This window comes from Canis lupus, chromosome 5 (assembly GCF_011100685.1).
Source record: "Canis lupus familiaris isolate Mischka breed German Shepherd chromosome 5, alternate assembly UU_Cfam_GSD_1.0, whole genome shotgun sequence".
In the NCBI taxonomy this organism is placed as follows: Eukaryota; Metazoa; Chordata; class Mammalia; order Carnivora; family Canidae; genus Canis; species Canis lupus.
The window spans coordinates 71521495-71542407 of NC_049226.1; the positions used below are offsets into that span (position 1 = coordinate 71521495).

At 43.7% G+C, this 20913-nt stretch overlaps 1 protein-coding gene and 2 long non-coding RNA genes across 4 annotated transcripts in view; 2 read left to right on the plus strand and 1 right to left on the minus strand.

The window, feature by feature from the left end:
• LOC111096024 overlaps nucleotides 1–12986 on the minus strand; it is a 38524-nt gene extending 25538 nt beyond the window's left edge. Inside the window, exons 1-2 of the long non-coding RNA XR_005360041.1 lie at nucleotides 12521–12986; nucleotides 11919–12056 (exon numbers count right to left, since the gene is read on the minus strand). This is a non-coding gene — a long non-coding RNA (uncharacterized LOC111096024). The remainder of the gene's footprint in view (nucleotides 1–11918; nucleotides 12057–12520) is intronic.
• The window catches only part of CDYL2 (chromodomain Y like 2), a 195068-nt gene that overhangs the window by 21951 nt on the left and 152204 nt on the right, over nucleotides 1–20913 (plus strand). The window contains exon 1 of one of the 2 annotated variants that reach the window (XM_038538227.1): nucleotides 13551–13794. The exons of the other annotated variant lie outside the window; for it this stretch is intronic. Coding sequence (XP_038394155.1) covers nucleotides 13771–13794 — 24 coding nt within the window. The 5' untranslated portion in view covers nucleotides 13551–13770. Of the gene's footprint in view, nucleotides 1–13550; nucleotides 13795–20913 lie in introns of those variants that run through there. 2 annotated transcript variants of the gene reach the window in all.
• Nucleotides 14036–16538, plus strand: LOC119871942. Its single transcript, XR_005360043.1, has 2 exons — nucleotides 14036–14167; nucleotides 14676–16538. It is a non-coding gene; the product is annotated as an uncharacterized LOC119871942 (long non-coding RNA).

The following is a 20913-nucleotide window of genomic DNA, read 5'->3' on the forward strand; positions in this document are numbered from 1 at the left end:
TTTTCATCACATCATATCAAGGGTGCATACTGTCAGGATGACTTACCATTCTTTATCTTGGTCTTTATTACCTGGCTGAGGTTGTGTTTGTCAGGTTTCTCCACTGTAAAATTACTCTCCCCTCCTGCTTTCCACACTGTGCACTTCTGGAAGGAACTGACTATATGTAGCCATAGCTAAGGAGTGGGAGTCATGCTTTACCTCCTTGAGCGGGGTGTATCTACATACATTATTTAGAATACCTCTGCAAAAGAAATTTGTCTCTTTTTACCCATTTATTTATTCAATAATTTGTTTATACCAGTACTGACTCATGAATATTTATTTTATACTTTGGATATAATCCGATACTACTTCATTTTTTTCATTGCTCAGATCATTCCAGCTTCAGCCATTGGGAGCTTATTTCTATTGGCTTCCGTGACACTCTCATTATTATGAGCTTATTTATTAATTTTTAGCACTTCCTTATTTATTGATACTATAAGATTATTCCAGGCTAATTTTGTGTATTTCCGGTCTTAGTCCCAGAATCAGCCATTCCTCTAAAAAGTCCTATTCTTTTATTGAGGAATGGTATTAGAAACCAAGATCTGGGCATTTGGTGTGCTCGACACTACTGAGGTATCATTACTTCTAGACCCTCTCAGCTGACAGAGCAAGGAGATTTATGTGTATACTAACCTGTGCATAAACCCACATCTATAAATATCTCTCTGTGTAACTACTTGTATTTATATCAAGTTAAACATGAGTCCATACTGATGTCTCCAACTTTAGCTCATTACTATACAAATCATTCTAGCCTTTTCCCATTGTTGCTCTGTAAACTCCCACTCCAGAACCTTGCTTTACTTTTAAAATAACATTTTATTTTAAAAAGCCCTGATTCTATAAATATGCCTGTTTATGTGTGTACATAATACATACTTATTGTAGAACATTGAGAAAATTCAACAATGTCTATGGAAGAACGTCCAACTCTCCTATATTCAATCACTGTTAACATTTTACTCCTCTCACATTCAATTTTATGAACAAAACTGTAATCACATCAGATATACTATTTTGTGATCTGCCTTTTTCACTCAGCTTTTCCACCATGTCATAACTCTGCTTTTTTTTTTCCATAACTCTTCTTAAGGTCATGATTTTAATTACCTGTAGAATATTAACCTTTGGACATTTATATTTTAATAGTTTTTGCTGTTTAAATAATGGTAATAAATACCCCTAAAGATAAGTCATGATGCACATACCTGATTCTTATTTAGAATATTTTATGGACGTTAAATTACTGGGCCCTTAGGGTATGACCATTTTAAGGAGAATGATAAACAATGAAAAGTTTTCTTCCAGAAAAGATAGCAGCAATTTAGCTGATATCATCGTTTATGAGCCATTTTCTCTATATCATTAGCAATACTAGGTATTGGAATAATTTTTTAAAATCATCAATTAATTGGTACATCTGGATGGCTCAGTTGGTTAAGCATCTGCCTTTGGCTCAGGGTCCTGGAATCCCAGGGTCCTGGAATCAAGCCCCATATCGGGCTCCCTGTTCAGTGGGGAGCCTGCTTCTTCCTCTTCTGTTCCCCCTGCTTGTACTCTCTCTCTCTCTTTCAAATAAATCTTTTAAAAAAATCATCAGTTAATTAAAATGGCATCTAGCTGGGATTTTTTTTTTTACCTTGAATTTCTTTTTACTACACGCATGTTTGGATAGTTTTTTCCTAAGTTAGTTGCTCATTATATTTGTTGGTTTCTTTATTGCCTATTAATACCCTTGCTTATTTTTTTGACTTACTTATTTTTTTCATTGTTTCAAAATAATATTATATTTCAATGCAAATATATATTCAATGTAGAAAACTTTAAAAACAAAGAAAAATACAAAAAATTACCCATGATCTCATCATCTGCTCTGATTTCATTGCTGTTATTTTCATCTTGATGTGTCTATTTACCACTAGAAATCAATATTTTACATTTTATATATGGCTAATTAGAAAAATGGTACATTGACTCCTTTTTTTGTAGCCTGATTATTGCTTTGTGTTCTATCATTAATATTTCCTCAACCAACACACAAAGTCCTTTCTACTTAAAAGGAAAGACCTCTTGGGAATGAGTGTCCATGCATCTATAGGTCTTTTCTGCAGTCTTCCTTCATCAAAAAGTCTGCCTCCATTCCACAGGTTGATATGGACCCAAATCTGGACCATCTCCTATTTCCATGGCACTATTCTCCATGCCACAGGATTTCTATAGGATTAGTCCTCACCCTACTTCCTGGAATTGTGAGCCACTGTGTTCCCTTGTACTGCTGCTGCTGCTGCTGCTCCTCTCTTAGCCTTGGGGCAAGGGATAGGAGGGATGGCTACTTTCTGCTTTATCACTACATTCCAATCATGTATACAGGCTTGTCTCTGAATTTTCAATAGCACAATTAAGATACTGCTGTAACATTTCACAAAGCCTGAGTAAAGACCTTGTAATGAAATAAAATAAATTGAACAAAGAGAAAGTTAAAATCAATTACTGGATTATTCCCTAAGACCAGATATCCAAGTTCCTTCATCTGAGTTCCCACCTGGCACTACCAGGGCCACTTCCTAGAATGGGTAATTCTGGTAGTGGTTCACCTCTTTTGCCTCCATTCTCAATGACTTCCTGTAAGGCATTTCTCTTTCATGGAACCTAAAGTTCTCTCCTCACTGAAAGTACTCATTTGTCATCTCTAGACCAGTTCCTTACCATGATGATTGACAATTGCAGCAGCCACTTCTTTTAGAAATAGAAATAAACCTAGTGTTCTGCCCACAATGGTGGGCTTGTTTTGGATACCCTTTCTCCCAACATATGATAATGATTAGTACCTTTTTTGAAGTCAGGTTATTAAGTATAAAATTAAAATCTGCCTGTAGGCTAGCAGAAAATTAAAAAGATACAGGCATAAAGCTAATCATTGCAGTACAATTTATAATTGCAAGAAGCTTTCCATCAACAGGATGTACAACTATGATACTGACACATCATGGAGCATTATGCAACTATAAAAAGAAAAATTTCAAATAATGCTAAAGAATGATATTCAAGGTATAATGCTTAGTTAGAAAAGCAAAGAAGAGAAAAATGTGCATAGTATACTAACATTTGTCTAGGAAATGAGGATATATGAATGTATGTGCATATTTGTTTATATTAAAATTTCAGTAATAAACCATGAAATAAAATGGTTATCTACAAGGGGAAAGAGGGAACAGAGTGGAGAAAAAAACGGTAGAAGCTAGACTTCCCTAAATATACTTTGTTTGTAGATTTAACTTTGGAACCATATAACTATCAGTGACTGGACATCCCTTGTGGCATATATCCTAAGGGCTAAAAGACCTACAAAAAAATTCTAGCTCTGTCCACTGAAAAGACCTAAAAACAATGATCAAGCTATAGCTACAAGCTGATGTTCACTTCATGGTATCTTAATACCATTTCTCAGTAAGAAGAACCAGGAATCATTGGTGAAATGGTAGATTCCAGGTCTGGTGCAGGAAGTGGTTAAGATGCCTGAGCATCTTATCAAACCAGAAAGCAAGGATATGTTTGAAGTCTCAAGAACCAACTGGAAGTTGCTCCTCCTGACCAAACAGGAGCAATCAGATTAATAAGAAGAGGAACAATGGCAATGGGGTGAAACATATTAAATGCTTAAATTCATGCATTTATAATGACACTTAAATACATCATGATCCTTTGGAGATGTTAGAGAATCATGATTTAAAAGACTAATAAATAAAAGGAAAGATTTAAACATTTATCCAGCCTGTCCTGTACAACTGCATCTTAGGACAACCAAAGATTCGATCAGGAAAGATTTTGTATATAAGGAAGAAATGATAGATAATCACCATTTTGCAACACCAATGAAATGGATCTAGGCAAGGATTATCAGTGGCTGCTGAAATCATGAAAGGAAAGATAGATATTATGTGTTTTATGGTGGGAGTGCATAATACCAGCCAATAAGCAATCTTGCCCCCAAAACAAACCCAAACTAGATCTAGATACCCACATGTAGGAAATACTGGGGAGAGAAGCACATGCTAAGTGACACTGCTGACAGATAATCTAGTGTCCCTTAACAACAACAAAAAGGCAAATAAAATAAAATAAAAAATAAAATAAAATAAAACAATAAAAAGGAGATGCCTAAAGGTTAATAAAAATTTAAGAGTCATAGCAAACAAATACACATATGGATGTTAGGATCCTGATTTATACAAACCAGTTGTCAAAAAGTGTTTATGAGAAAGCTGGAGAAATTTGGGCATCAACTGAATATTTGATATCAAGGAATTAGTGTTAATTTACATGTGCTGGCAGTATTGTGGTTACATTTATGAGAACAGTCCGTATCTTTTAGAGATATGTATTGACACATTTTCAGAAGAAATGATATGGTTGTTTCAAATAATCTAGCATGTGGGGTGAGAAAATGGGGCAATAGAGATACAATAAGAATGACCTTGGACTTTTTTTTTTTTATTTAAAGATTTGTTTATAAAGGGTTTCAGAAGGGGAGGAGGATGAGGGGGTGGGGTGACTGGGTGACGGGCACTAAGGAGGGCATTTGATGGGATGAGCACTGGGTGTTATATGTTGGCAAACTGAATTTAGATAGAAAAATAAAGATTTATTTATTTGAGAAAGAGAGAGAACATGGGGGAAGGAGCAGAAGGAGGAGGAGGGAACGAATCTCAAGCAGAATCCCCACTGAGTGCAGAGCCTGATGGGAGGCTTAATCTCATGACCTTGAGATCATGACCCCATGATCATGACCTGAGCCAAAACCAAGTTAGTTGTTCAATTGACTGATCCACCCAGATGCCCTTTGGACTGTTGTTTTTGTACCTGGTTAAAGAGTACATGTGGGCTCACATCATTATTCTCTGTCTTTTGCATATGTTTGGAATTTTCATGTTATAAAAGTGTAAAAAAGAAGAGAAAAAGGAAGAGGAAGGGGAGGAGAAATCTTCCTGTAGGGCTTCACCAGTACATTTAGTTGTGTTTCCTTAGGGTTCCTTCATAAGCTTGTGGTGAAGAAGGGTGCACTCAGGTCCTGGGCCTCTATTCTAGTCTTCTGTGGGGGAACTTTGTGAATAAGAACATGCACACTCATCTCTCTAAATATAAGAACAATGCAGCCTAAGTCTATTTAGTTAAAAAAATGTCCATATAATCTTCAAAGATGCAACTTTACCTATACAAAGATAGGCTTTTACATGATTCCATAGAACTACAATTCTCAAAGAATGGTCCAGGCAATCCTGGGGCCCCTGAAACCATTTCAGGAATCCATATAGTCAAATTATTTTTATAATAATACTAAGATATATTTGCCTTTTTCACTCAATCTCTCAGGGTACTGGAGACTTTTCTAGAAGTTATATGATTCTAGATAACTTGATTGCTCTGGCAGCTAACAGAGTGTGAGCTTGTGTGTTATTTTTATGTGGTTGAATTCCTGTGTTTTAAAATTTTTTCAACTTAACAAGTCCAAATTACTTCTTCTTATACAACACACACACATACACACACACCCTAAAACATTGATATTATTTGCTTCCCAGAATCCACTCACCTCCTACCCTAAGATTTCAAAGTCATAGGACTAATTCTTTATTAAAGCTCAAGGCCAAATACTTGGATTTTTTTCCTCCCCTGATAGTTTGTGCAAAAAGTAACTTTCCCCCAAACACATAGCCCACAGGGAGTCTGGGCTACTTTTTGGCCACAGAAGCTTTACCTGCCCTTTCCAGAGCATGTCCCCAGGTCATGGCCCTTTCTTCTTGCATCTATAAAATAGGGGACAATGGTTCTTACCTTGTTGAAATGATGAAATGATACAACGTGCCTATAATAACTGAGTTCTGCCTACACTGACTAGAAAAAAATGACTGCTCACTCCATTACCTGAAATCACTGGAGATCATGAACGGCTCAACACTTTACTCTTCCCTTCCTTAAGGTCTTTCAAAGAATATCTTGGTTGGGGTTCTGGAAGGTCCTTTTTTTTTTTCTCTCCTTCCTTCATTTCCCAGCCCTTTTCCCAACCCCAATATCTGTGGTCTTTTTCACCCCTCAGTCCTTATCCCAGATTCACCCCCTATTCTTAATGTCCTGTTACCATTATGCTGGGACAACAGTGGTCCTTACAGTGTGTAGAGGAAGCAAGAAAGAGGTGAAGGAAATAGGATGGTCATGTAGCCCAAGGTAGTTGCTCATGAGTGGTTAGCCTTCCTTACTGACTGCCCCATCAGAGAATCCTTACTCCATCAATTTTTGTTTCCATCCATTGACCAACACCTCTGTTTCTATCACCTCCAACCCAACCTTCCTGTTACCACACCCATCATTCTGTCATCATGATCACTTCCATACATATACTTTTTAACTCCGTTTCCCCTCTCTCCTTCCATTGAACACACATAGCTAATCCCATTAATCCCAACCTGGGTTAAACCCAACACCCAGCTTGCCCCTGAACAACTGAATGTGACTGGATAAATCATCACCATGCTTACTGGTCTGATTAACTTATGAATACAAATATCCAATAGACTTTCAGTACCACCACTCTATTTTCCTAGTCACTCCACTCTTCTCTCTGACTTGACTTCACATATTTTAAAATCTGTCCTCAAACATCAAACACTAGAAAAGCCATTCCTTCCTTGCTCTTCCAGTGGATGGTGAATTAGTTTCCTGTGGCTACCATGATAATGTACTATAAACTTGATGGCTAAAAACAACAAAAATGTATTCTTTCACAGTTCTGGAAGCTAGAAGCCTGAAATCAAGGTGTCAGGAGGCCACACTTCCTCCAAGAGCTCAATTCTTTCCACTTTTTGATGGTTGCTGGAAACCCTTGGCATTTATTGGCTATAAACACATTGCTCCAAACTCTGTTCTCATTGTCACTTTGAGGCATTCTCCTGATATATCCCTGATTTTCTCTTATAAGGACACCAGTTATTGGATTAGGGACAAGCTTTATCCTGTGTGATCTCATCTTAACTAACTACATCTCCAAGAAAGGTCACATTTGAGGGCTCCAGGTGGACATGAATTTTAGGGGGACACTATTCAACCGAGCACAGATGGACTTCCAAGTCTAACCCCTCCACTTCAGCTGTCTGCATCCCCTCCCCATTGGCCTTTCAAAGACTGTTCCAGCAGTTCTCTCTTCTCTCTGCTGCCTGGCCGTTTGCTCCTCTTTAGTGTATCATTCCTATCATGGCACAGACATGCTGTCATATTGTCTATATTAAAAACCCTTCCCACATGCAGGGCTCCCCTCCATCTACTGACCCACTTCTCTGCTCTTTATAGCAAAAGGCCTTGAATGAGTCACCTCTGCTTACCATCTGCACTTCCTCTCTGCCTAAATTCTCTTTAATTCACTTTGGTCTAAGTTTCAACGTTACCACTCCACTACAACTAGTCCTGTCAGGGTCACCAGAGATTTCCATGCTGCCAGGTCCCATGGTCAGTCCTCTTCTCACCCAACCTCCCGTCGACATTTAATGATCAGTGCTATCTCTCATTTGGATTGGGGACACAATGTTCTCTCGGTTCCCTCCTATTTTAATCCCCCCATTCTCAGACTCCTTTACTGGCTCCTCATCTTCTTCTTCCTGGCCTCTAAATGCCAAATGGCTCTAGGCCCTCTTCTCTTTCAGGTCCTTGCCCACTTCACCAGTGACCATCACTAGTCCCTTTACTTGCCATTGGTATGCTGATCACTCCTGCCACATGTCCAGTCTGAGTTCCAGACTCACATATTCAATACCCTTTCACCTTTACTTGCACATCTAATACACATCTCAAAATTAGCACATCTGAGAACTGAGCCATCGATTTCCCCCTACCCAGCATTTATGCCACCTCCAGAATGCACCACTCCTCATTTCCCTCACCTCAGTAAATGGAACCTCCATTCTTCCAGACCCTCAGACCAAAAATTTGGGGTTCTGCTTCTACACATATCTCCCTGTGTTCCCCCAGTCCAATCACTCCCCTTCATGTTGATGCCATCCTTCTTAGGCCACATCACTAGGGTCTTACACCTGGACTTCTGTAATGGCGTCCAGCATCCCTTTCATCCCCGTCCATTCCATTCTCCACCCAGGAGCCAATCCAATTATGTCATTGTCTTCTTCAAAGCTTCCTCACTGACCTCTCATATCACTTAAGAATCCAAATTCTTTGCCTACAAGTCCCAACACATACCTGGACCTAGGTTAGCTCTCTGACTTCCCTCTTCCTATGCTCCCTCAGCTTTACCTATATTGGCTTAATTGCGGAACCTTGAACATACCAAGTTCTTCAGCCTCAGGGCTTTGCCTTTGCTGTTTTCTCCCTCTGACATTCTCTGCCCTCTGATTTGATTGGTGTTCTCACTTTGTTCAGGTTTTAGCTCAAATGTCATCACCTTAACCAGGTCTTGCCTAACCACGTGATCTAAACCAATTCCCCCCCACCTCCTGGCGCTTGTATACACTCATCTCAGTTCCTCTCTATCTTCTTACCTAGCTTCAGTTTTCTTTATACTTCTTATCAATACCTGAAATGATACTATATATTCATTTTGTTTTTCTTGTCCCTCTCCTCCACCATACTGTAAACATTGTGAGGGCAAGGCATTATTTGTTATGTTCAGTAAGAATAATACCTAGCATGTTGTACTGAATAAGTATGATGTTACTTCAATTATTATTACTGAAGTAAAGTATTTTTAAATTAATGCTAAAAATAAAGTTTAATTAGTAACAAGAGTTTCTGTATGCCTTGAGAAAAATATTAATTTTGAAGGTTTTATTTAATAGCTTTCTATAGGAATCTTGAACATTCAAGGATATAAGTGATACATATTGAGTTTGAAGCTAGTATTGGTAGTTTTAATAGTAATTATAACAAATACCATTATTCAGCCCTTATTACAGTGACAGGTGCTTTGTATGGATTATCTCATCTAATTCTTAAAACAACTCTATGGGGTATTTATCACTTCGATTTACAGATGTGATGTAGTAGTTTAAAAATATGTCCACAAATTCTTTGATAGCTCTCCCTTTAAAAAGTGGGAGCTGATTTGCCTCCTCTTGAGTGGGGGTTAGGCTTAGTGGTTTAGTTCCAAAGAATAAAATACAGTGGAAGTGACAGTGCTTGGTTTCTAAGATTAGATGGTCAAAGCCATTGTGACTTCCTCCTTGTTCTTTCTCTTGGATCATCCAATCTAGGTCTTAGTTTTCTCATCTTTAACATGGGGGGCATGGACCTGACTTCCCCAGTCACACAGTCTGAATGTGCTATAAAATGCCTCTGCATTAAATAGCTTTAGCATGGACCAACACATCAGATTAATTAGGGACTTTGTGCTAGAAAGAGCTGAAGCTTTGACAGTTTTGCTCTATTTTGTTGGATTTGAGGGACTAGAATAGAATGGCATGAAGTCACTCAGGCAAGCCTATGAAGTGATCTTCATGGCTAGGAGCTGAAGCCCCCTGCCAATCAGCTATGTGTGCATGATCTTGGAGGTTGAACCTCCAGACTCAGTCAAACCTTCAAACAACTGCAGTCCTAGCCAAAATTTTAACTGCAACCCTGTAAGAGACTAGAAGTCAGAACCAGCCAGCTAAGCTGCTCCTGAATCTCTAACACACAGATATTATGAGATAAGAAATACCTTTTGTTTTAAGCCACCAAATTTTGGGGATAATTGTGTGGCAAGAAATAACAAATACATTTGAAAATGGAAGGACAGGGTAGTTAAGTCAAAAACCTCACAGCATATAGTTAGTAGTGATGATGCAAGAATTGGAACCTAGGCATTCTGACTCTACATGTTCAACTACCATACTATACCGGAGGTCAAGATCATGTCTCAAGTAGTTGCCACATTCTAATCCACTGTCAGGGTAGTAAATACAATCTGTCTTTGCCTATTAAACTGGCGGGTTTTGCTCCATCGCAAGGTCATGTTCTAGGCAGCCACTGCTCTTGCTTCTAAGTCCTCATTCTACCCCAGGTTTGTTCTACCATATGGTGGGTATCTATCTTCCCAGTATGCCTTCTCCCATTCCTTTGGGTTTATGCTCATTCCCACTTCCACTCATGTAATTTTGGTAAAGCTGCGAATTACTGTACTCTTCTTGCCCTATAGGTGGGTGTGTGACTTAAGTTGGCCAATCATAGAGTACTATCAGTGACTGACTACAATAATAGAGCCAAAATAAGAGCATATGATCTACAATCAGCCAAGCAGAGTCTTTCCCTGGGAATCGAATCATATATCAAATCATATCATATCATATCATGTCATTTGAGACCTTGAATCCAGCCAACCCTGAGAGCAATTCCATCCTTTTCTAATCTATGTGAGTCAATACATTCTTTGTTTTAAATCAGCCTGAGTTGAGTTTTATCACTTGTCCTTAAGTTATGGCTAGTATGAAGAGTCTATCTATCCCAGTTTTTGGACTATGGTAGGTATCTCCCATTCTCCATAAGCAACAATGTTTCTATGTGACCCAAAGAGTCTGGAGCAGAACTGTCCATTGGTTGGGTCAACCTTCTCACAGAGGATGAAGAACCTTCCCTTCATCCTTCAGGAAGCATCTGGCTTTTCTGGAAGCTAGTGATGGTTGGAGGCAAGCTCAGAATAGAACAATGTTATGACGATGGGTAGCTCACTCAGTTTAAAACCTTAGTCATCTCTGTATCCTTTCTTTCCTTAGTTGCTCACCTCTCCCCCAACTCTCAATATACACACACATACACATGCACGCTCACACGTGCGTGCACATAGGCACTCACATATCCTGTTAGTCATCAAGTGCTGTTGATTTGGATCAAATGCTCTATGGAAGCAAGTGGAGTGACCATAGGAAAGTTGGTGGCTGGTGGGGTTCTTCATTGCAAATCCAGTTTTTCTTCTTCATTTCTATTGCCACCTCTGTGGACCACTGCAATTATTCTCCCTGACTCTAACCTCAACCCCTGAAGTCCATTTCTCCTATTTCTTCTAGAATTAGTTTTCTAAAGCACATTTCGATTGGTACATGCTTTTGATGGATTTAAGTCTTCTCCAGTTTTTCATTTCTGACTTGCTAAATTGCAAACCATTCAAGACTCTCCATGAACTGACCTACATTTGCTATCCAATGTCCTATGACCTCCATGGATCAATCTTCTAATCTTCTAGCACCCCTCTCATTGTAGTACCACCTAACACCTACTCTTACCCCTTTCCCAAATTAAAATACTGTCCCTTCTTTCCCATGAGTCTTCAAGATGTTTTCGATTATGCCTCCTTCATAAAATATTCCCTGAGCATGCTAATCCACAGTGAATATCCTCTTCTGTGAACTCTGTAACAGTTGTCTGGACAAGGTTTTTTTCAAAGCGTGTTCACATTCCTCAGGAGTATTTGGCCAGTACAAGTCAAGTTTTTGGTGTTTTTATAAAACTACTGATTATATATTCAAATTTGTCTGAGCAGATTATTTCCAAACCCAGGTTCTTTCTTGTCTTCTACTTCCAAATTACATCCTTATGCTATGATGGTGGATTTGTTCTCAAGTACAAATTAAGGATCATTAAAATTTGTGACCTACAGATTGAGAACTGTTTATTATTATTTAAAACCATAACTATTGGTAAAATAGTATGAAAAGGGGAGAGGATTGCCATAACAATTCCTACAGTTTTTTCCCCCTACGGTTTTTAATTCAAATAGACTTTATTTCTACACATTCACCCTCCCCCCCCATTGTTTTAATATGAGATTTTAACTAGAAATTGGTATAAAATCTGTTGTATTGGCATAGCCTGACAAACATTCATTGTGTACTCACTCTCTGCCAGGAATAGTGATAGGTGCTTGTGATACAAAGATAAACAAGCCCCTGCAGGAAGAGGAAGAGTTGTCCAGATGGATTCCATGTGGAAGGACATTCTAGGCAGAGGGAACAGCATATGCAAACTCATGTGTCCTAGAATGAGCCAGATATGAAAACTCTGTGGTTCAGATTCTAAGCATTTTTTTTAAATTAAAAAATTTGGTGACTTTTTAAAAGTTTGACAGCCTCTAGATTAAACCCTTTCTCTTTGTCATACACTCTCCTCCACCATCTTTCTCTCCACAAGGGCAGTTCAGGGTCCAGATTCAGACACAAGTAACCTTTATTGGGTTCCACTGCTATAGGCCACTTCATATATACATAGCTCTCTATTAAATTCTTACATCATTTTGGGTGTTTATCACCACCTCCAATTTAGAGATGAGTAAAGTGACTTGTCCAAAGTCTCACAAATAGGAAATGAAGGATGTGAGTAATGTCCACTTCTCATCTGGAGAAAATGACCAATTGGGCATTTGGGGGTTGGGACGAGGAAGAGCGTCCTTCCAAGTTCAGAAGCCTGTCTTTCTAGGTTATGAATTAATCCTATCACTTACAGAGAGAAACCTTTAATCGGAAGGGTGACCATTTATCCAGGATCTTGGTAGGAAGCGTTTGTACTTGAGAGAACTTCTCCAGTTCTTTGAGCTATGGAGTTTGGCACATAGTAGGAACTCCTTTGTGCTGAATCCTGCTCACGTGCCTGTGGCTAGTCTGCCCTCTTGGATTCAGAGTCCCAGTCGTGCCTGTCTTGGGACACTGTGTAGTGTTGGAAGATGTCTGAGTAGTGGATGAGTGAATCAATGGGGGCACGGATGGGGGGAGGGGGGGCGGGGACACGGGGGCCGCTGTTGATGGGAGGCCACGCCTGGCCCTAAAGACTTTCCGGGGTTTATGGGGTGCCCTGTTGGGGCCTCCGTCTGGGCCAGGTCATTCCTCCTCCCTGGGGCCTCCACGTCTATACCAACCAGACTGGAGGGAGAGGGAGGGGCTGCGCAGCCCCGAGGGGCCCGGCCTCCTGGCACATCATCGCCCACTCCCTCTCTGGGCTGCGCAGGGGTGGGGGGAGGGCGGTGGACGAGGTGAGGTCCCCCGGCCGGCCGAGCCCAGCCGGGGCCCCTTCCCTGCGACCTGACACCGCAGCTCTCTACCTGCCTCCCCGGCCGCCCCTTCGCAGCCCGGGGCCGGGTGCGCCCGGAGGGCACCTGGCCCGCCACCCCCGCGGGGCCCCGCCGCCGCCTCCGGAGCCGGCCCGGGGCGGCGGGGCGGGCCCGGGCGCTCCGCGACTCCGGGACCGGTCCCCCGGGGCGCGGCCGGGCAGGCGCCCCCGCCCCCCCTCCCCGGGGGCCGGGCCGGGCTCCCGGGGGGCGGGGACTCGCCCAGTGGCAGCAGCGTCCGGGCCGGCGGCGGGCGCGGGGCGGCTTCCTGCAGGCGGCGCCGGGGCGAGCCGTTGCCCGCTGCAGCCACCGCCGCCGGGTCGCCGGGTCGCGGGGGCCGCGGCGCTCGGGCCGCGTCGGTGCCTCCCGGGCGCGCTGCGCGGCCGTCGCTGCTGCCCGCGCTCGTGCCGCCGCCGCCGCCGCCGCCGCCGCTGCCGGTTACGCCAGCCCCGCCGCCGCCCGCTCTGATTCTGCGCATAGGCAGCCCCCAAGCCTGTCATTCTGCAAAAACACAGTTTACTCAACACACCACACACACACTCACACACACACGCGCGCACACACGCGCACACTGGCCCCCTCGCGCACACGCACGGAGGGCGCGAGCGAGCAGACGCGCACACCCGGCGAGCCAAGTTCCGCAGCCTGGCATGGCTTCTGGGGACCTTTACGAGGTACGGGGACGCGGGGGCGCGGCCGGCCCGGCCCGCGGGCGGCGGGCGGCGGGCGGCGGCGGCGGCGGCGGGCGGCGGGGACCGGGCCGGGGCCGGGGCCGGGGCCGGGCGCGAGCCGGAGTTGCCGAGCCCGCGGCGGCGGCGGCGGCCGGAGGGCGGCGGGGGCCGGGCGCGCCTCCCGCCCGCCGCCCGCCCTCCCGCGGCGCCCGCGCCCGCTCCCTCTTTCTCTTTCTCTCGCACACACTCTCTTACTCCATCTACTTTGCGGCCTTGGAGGGGAAGGAGGAAGCCGGGCGGAGCCGGGGCGGGGGAGGTAGCGGTCCCGGGGAGGTGTTTCTCGCCCGACGAGCCGCCTCGAGTGCAGAAAGTACAGGTAAAAGTCGGCGCCGGACGTGCCGGGAATGCGGGGGGCCGCGCGGCGGCCGGCGGGGTGCGGGGCGGGGGTGCGCGGCCCGGGCTGGGCCGGGGGCGCGGGAGGGGAGGGGAGGGGAGGGGAGGGGACGGGAGGGGAGGGGACGGGAGGGGGGCGGGCGTGGGAGCGCAGCCCAGCCCCGGCGCGGCGCGGGGAGACGGCGAGGGGGGCGACGGGCTGGGGGCTCGGGGGACACCCGCCTGACCGCGCCCCGGGGCCACCGGCCGCCGCCCCCCGCCCCCCACCTGCTGCCCCCTCCGCCGGCTCGGAAGCCCTCCCGGCCCGGCGTGGGGGCGGTCCTTGCGGGTGCCGTGCTCGCCGGGGGCGAGAGGGGGCGCTGCCGAGGGCCCGAGTGCGAGGGAGGAGGACATGGAAGTCGGAGGTGGGTGGTAACGTGTTGCTGGAGGACCTGGAATGGGAGCCCTGCTTCCGACACGCGGCATCACCCTCCGTGGCCACCTGCCTCCAGGTCCACCAGTTCCGCCCAGGTGGTGGCCAGCCTCGGAGACTTTGAAAGCGTCTTAAAAGTGGTCAAGGAAGTCATTAGTCTGGCATCCGTGAGACAATGGAGGAATGAATAGCCGTGGCCTCCAGGAGCTGGGTTCTAGCTGGCTCCGGGCACAACCGCTCCAGCCTCCAGGGTTCCTGGCAAGTGGGCACAAGGAGAAGCAGGCCCCGCGCGCCCCCCGGGGAGAGCGCCTCCGGGACGGAGTCGGCCCTAGGATGGGAGTCAGAGTCAGGAAGCTAAGACCCCACAAGGCCCCGCCGATCCTCCAGGAAGGAAGCCAACATCAGCGCCCAGCCTGGACCTGCACTCCTCGAGTAAAGAAGTCCGTGAACCCAGCCCTGCTTGTCACGGCTCCTGACTACATTGAGATGAGCGCCCCAAAAGGTGGAGTTAACCGAACGGGTGAGAAACTGCAGCGGTGATTCACCTACATAAGGTTTTTCCTGTGGGCCCTCTGGGCGGCTGAAAATCTTTTCAGGTGGTAGATTTGCAGGCTGTGGTGAGAGAAGAAGAATGGAGAACAGGCAGGTTACCTTGGCTTCCTGTGTCACTGGAGCCTCTCGGATGATGCTGGACTCGAGGAGGCCTGATGATGGGCCTCTGCTAACCGGTGGGCTCAGGTGGGACAGACGGGTGATCACAGCACTCCCTGAAAGAATGCGGCAAGTTGACCTCTTCTCAACCCCACCGCCTTCCTCATCCTTATGCTAATAAGGAAGGTGAAGTTGGGCGCGGAAATCTGGTGAAGAACTTTGGCAGATCACGGCCCCGGTGTGCCACGCAAGCTCTTTGGTGTGTTTCAAGATGGCGGAGCAATGTCTGAAACCAAAAGTTGAAGCCCAGTAAAATGGGAAGTCTGATTGAGCTCTTCCAAGTAGAACTAGCACTATTAGGACATTGGTCAAGAGTAGATACTGTTCAGCGGCAAAGCTCATCTCCCGAGAAGTGTGGATTTTTCTGCCCATTGATTACTGAGTCAACCTAGAGCTGCTCACATTGCCTGGGTGCGTTGTGAAGGCGTTAAGAGGCCGTATCAGGAGCCGTCAGTATTTCTCCATTTAAAGTTTGGAACTTATGAACCGTCTGGGGATCATTTCTTGTTTAATGTTCACCTGAAACTACCCACCTTAACACTGGTAATCATAATCTGTTTAGGGGAATTTTCACACTGGCCTTGGAACTATCTTAGTGCCTCAAGAGTTCTTACTGGAGTCTGATAACGGGACAATAATAATAATTACTTCTGTGATAGTAGGCAATTGTAGGAGGTGTAAGCTGCTTTCCCCGTTGCTGATTATTTGCATCATCATTAGTAAAAGGGCTAAATTGCATTATGTGAATATAACCAATGTTAACATTTTTATGGACTGTGTCTACATTATATAACATACTGAAGAATTTTATTTGTTGTACGAATTTAGCTTTAAAAACCACTAAGTGTTGAGAACTGTACATCAGCCTATATATTTCTAACTGTAAAGTTGTCTGTATAAAATCATAGGGTATTGATTTAAGGACAGATCTTGGAATATCTAGTACATTGACCTTGAAAGAAAAAAAAGAAGAAAACTCATCTTATTCTCAATTATGGTATTACATTAATTAAATATTATATTCAAGTATGTAGAAGATGGCTTCCTATCACCTCCAACCAATAAACTGTGCCTTGAGTGGGCTAAGAACGATTATATCTGTAATTGATATACTTTACCTGTGTGTCTACTGACATTATCCTTGACCCTTTATAGTGAAGATACGATTTGGATTATAGAGATTCTTCATACTCTCTCTAGTGCTTCAGATAATTAAATTGTAAAGAGTAAACTTTCCTCAGCATTTTTTGTTTTTGTTTTTTTTTTTAAAGGAATAGGTACTGCTTAAAAAAATGCCAGAAAATAAAAGCTTTATGCAATGGCACTCTTCAATCATAATAGGGAAATACAGAATCAAGCTCCCTTTCCAAAGTTTTGGATCTTGACAGGTGGTTCTGCTTTGTCTCCTCTATAGAAGAGTTGTTTTCGTCATCTTCTGGTGTATTAACAGTCATCACCTAGGGAAAGGTGATCTTAAATATTGGCTGATCCTCTTAGAGCCAGGTATCTGGATACAAAATGAAATTCTTATCCAGATGCTCTGGTCTGCATTCTGTTAAACATAAGAGTCATAAAGTGGCTGTGAGTGGGTCTGGGCTATCTATGTATTTTGCTTTGCCTCCATGGTAGATAAGAAAAATGGATTTGAGTACCTTTAGATGGTACAGGTGATCTCTAGTTTGTCCTTGTCCCAGGGCTCCCTATTACCGTATACCCATTCTTACATTTACTTATATGGCTCCAGCAAGCATTAGAATTTGTAACCCCAAGAATATAGTGGATCATTCATTAAGATATTTGGGTATCAGGAAGACATAATCAGAGAATAAGGAGCCCAGTTCTCTTACTTTGCCTCTCTCCTGTCCCTAGCTCCTTGCACATTCAGATACTTGTTGACAGAATCAGTGAACAGAAGACTAAATTAAGTGTATAAAAAGAACCTTGGCTGACCTTTATTATCCTTGTATTGAGTGTTACCTTCTGTTCTCTTTTCCTCCCCAGCTTGTGATCTCTCGGTGGTGGTAACACCATGTGTATGGGTGGCTGTCAGTTCCCTCTGGAAGGAAGTGTGGCCGAGTCCCTTTCCAGAGAGCCAGACTATTATTCATTAGAAGGATTGAATGCAACTAAGCTTTAACCATGTGGCCTTCCATGTGGCTGTTGGATGGTATTTTACACCCCCTTCCCTTGTGATAGCTGACAATTGTGGAGGAGGTCTCTCTCTACTTCCCTGGTGAAATTGTTCAAGGAGAATGCTCTATATCTGGAGACAAAGTCAGTAGTAGCCAAGATGGACTTGACAGTGATAGTTCTCTGTGTTTGTCAACAGGTCAACAGTTTATTTATACATCCCAGAGTTCTTCTTAAAAGGATGAAATGTGCCATATGTCTTCTTTGGGTGGGGGGGGGGGCAGGGGATGGAAAAGCATGCATGTGTCCATCCATATCTAATGTAAATGTGTGTGTAATTGTATGTTTGTGTGTGTGTGTGTGTGCATGAAAATATTGCCTTCATTTCATTCCCAGGAAGACAAATGACAATAATAATAGGATAATTTTAGTTTGGTTGAAAGCAATTTACTTTCGTTGAAAATCGACGCTGCTACAGTAATGAACACAGGCATTTCTGCCCTTGTATTCTGCAAAATCACATGCTAAGAATATGGGAAACTGTGGGTTTATGGGAAGAGCGGGACTGAGGCAGACTGTTCAAAACTTACAGAATTTTGTCACCAGAAATAAGCATCTGGCTGGTGTTTGCCCTTAACTTGTCAGTCCTTGACGGCCTTCAGATTGGGCTCCTGACTCCTCTCTGTAGATTGCAGGGGGCATTTGTTTCTAATAGGTACTGTTTTCATCGAAGTTCAGTCTGGCTCAGGGCATAGGCCTCTTCATTCATCTTTATTGGGAGAAATGTTTTCAGAGTGTCTTTGTTTGTAACTTGCAGCCTCACCAGGCAGGTTAACATAGTGGGAAGCATAGTGGTTCTTGAAGCCATGGTCTGCCACCACTCGTGTTAAAGGAAGGCACTGGAGTGCATTTTCAGCTTTGTTCCAAGGTCTTCATGCGTCACTAAATCTTTCTTTGTGAGGGTGCTTTGCTATGATTGCTTCAGAATATTAACAATCTAGGAAAAATAATGTAAGAATCAACACAACCTACTTGTCACACTGACATCATTTCCCTATTTACCAGTCATACCTGAGATAATTCCTGTCAAATGCGTAGTAGCTGAATAGATGGTTAGTGATATAACTTCGTCTCTGTACCAGTGTTTGAAGAAACAGGTATCTTCAAAGAGGATATATTGGTTGAGTCGAATTGATTTCTTTGGAACATAGTAGGCACCTGGTGAATATTGAATGGAACTATGATTCTCCCATCTTTTGAAAGTTATTTTAAATTATCCCCTGTGGGTAGATATCAGCTTATTTTCAGGTAGACTTTTATGTCAAGTCATTCTTCATTGCATAAGATCATGTCTTGAGGGACTTACACTGTCCTTGAAAGGAGTTTGTATAGCTCCTTGCAGCCTGACCAATTGCTAAGGAATGGTTCAGGCATGGCAATTACCAAAAATCTTAAGTATTAGAGACATACACATTTAGGTTTCAAAGTTACAGGCCTTTCTGTGTCTCTTGGGTGGTGAAGAGAGGTTTGGGTGTGGCTGAATTCATAGCACCATCTTTGATTTGTTCATTGTATATTACTAGAACACCAGATATATGCCAGGCACTAGGGAATGATGAGATCATGTTTTCCATAAATCCATGGTCTAGTGGAGATGTAGTTAAGAAAATAATGCAGTTTGCAGTGCAATGGGTAAAAAGTGTTAATACGGGGGAAGATGGGGTTCTCTGGGAACACGAAGAGGTCAAGCTTTGGGGGAGTAGAAGGATTCTTAGGAGAAGTGGTAGCCACTGAGGAGAGTAAGGAAATGAGCTGTAGCCACCCTTCATCCCCTCAAATTGAAAGAAAGGCAGGAGTTGAGGGATTTTGGTTTGTTTTTTGTATTGATCTATTAGGTGGGTAGTAGAGCCAGTCATGGAGATAGGGAGGGCAGGAAGAAGCATTAATTGAAAGCAGTGGGTTGGTGGAGATGGCAGTGAGTTCAGCGTGTTTGTGGAATATCGAGGTATAGATACCCATAGCCGTAGTCATGCGAGTCTGAAGCTCAGAAGGAGCACCTGGCATGGGAGATTGGGAATCATTAGTGTATAGATCATAGTTAAAGCTAGAGGACAACGTGTAAATGTGAGGAGGGTCCAGTGATGGAATACTGGAGAAAATGGACATTTAAAGGATGGAAAAAGAGAAAGAAGTGGTATCAGATTTACAAGGAATAGCAAGAGAGGTAGAAGGAAAAACAAGAGGCTTTGCTGTTATTTCCATAATAGTAGTGGTAGTGGGAAACTGTATTTCAAGAAAGAAAGTATGGTCTGCAATGTCCTTTGGATTTAATAACCAGGCAGTCATTGGTAATCTTAGGGAGCATCTGTTCCACAGAGTGTGTTGGTGGGTAAAGGAGGGCCTCATAACAGTGTGATGATGAGCAAGGGGCTGTGGGGGGAATGTGGGTATAGAGATATCTTCTCTGGGCAACACTTTTAAGAATCTTGGGTGTGATTGTGTAGAGAGAGTGAATGTGATATCCAGGGGCGATGTGGGAGAATGGATCAGCCATCTCCATTTCCCTGGTTCTGCATATGGCTCTGCTGCTTTGGATGACTTGGATAACAATTGTCATGTAGACAGTGGGTTATGGGACTTGGATTCATAGAAGATGGGATTTTTCCATAAACCCTATAAATTCCTCCCCTGCTGATAGTTGGGTCTGACAACTTCAGTGGTTTTAGCTGGAGAAAAAAAGTAGAACATATATAATGTAGTGATACAGAACCTTTCTAAAGATCTTGGTCAAGGAAAAGGTCTTGCTAACTTAAGGCCTTCAAGGAGAGATAGTTCTTCATTAAGGCTTTGTCATATCAGCATTCTTCTGAGAGGAGAGAGATGATGGACAGATCACTGTGGTGCTATAGGTAAATGGACACGGTAGTGTTTTTTATGTCAGCTTAGCTGGCTTTAGTCCCCAGTTAGTCTGTCAAACACTCATGTAGGTCTTGCTGTGAGGCTATTTTGTAGATGTGATTAAAGTCCCTAATCAGTTGAATTTAAGGGAGATTATTTTAAAGAATCTTGGTGGGCCTGATTCAACAGAACTGAGGCTTACCTGAAGAAGAAAAAAATTCTACCTGTGGATAGCAGAGTTGGGAAGAGTTCCAGCTTGCCCTCCCTCTTGGCCTGCCATGTGGACTTTGGACTTGCCTAGACACCCCCCCACCCCCGCCCCCCCACCACCACGTAAGCCAGTTCCTTGCAGTGTTTCTCATAATGTATATATATTAGTGGTTCTGCTTTCTTGACTGAATCCTGATTGATAAAGTTAGGTTTCCGGTCCACACTCTGCCACTTGCGAATGGCATGCTCCTCCTAGATGTGTCCTTTAGGTTTTTTGAACCTTGATAGCCTCTACTATATAGGGAGATCTCTTTTCTTTGAAATCTCTCCTTCTGATTGTGACTGTTACTTCTTTAAAGAAACCTTAC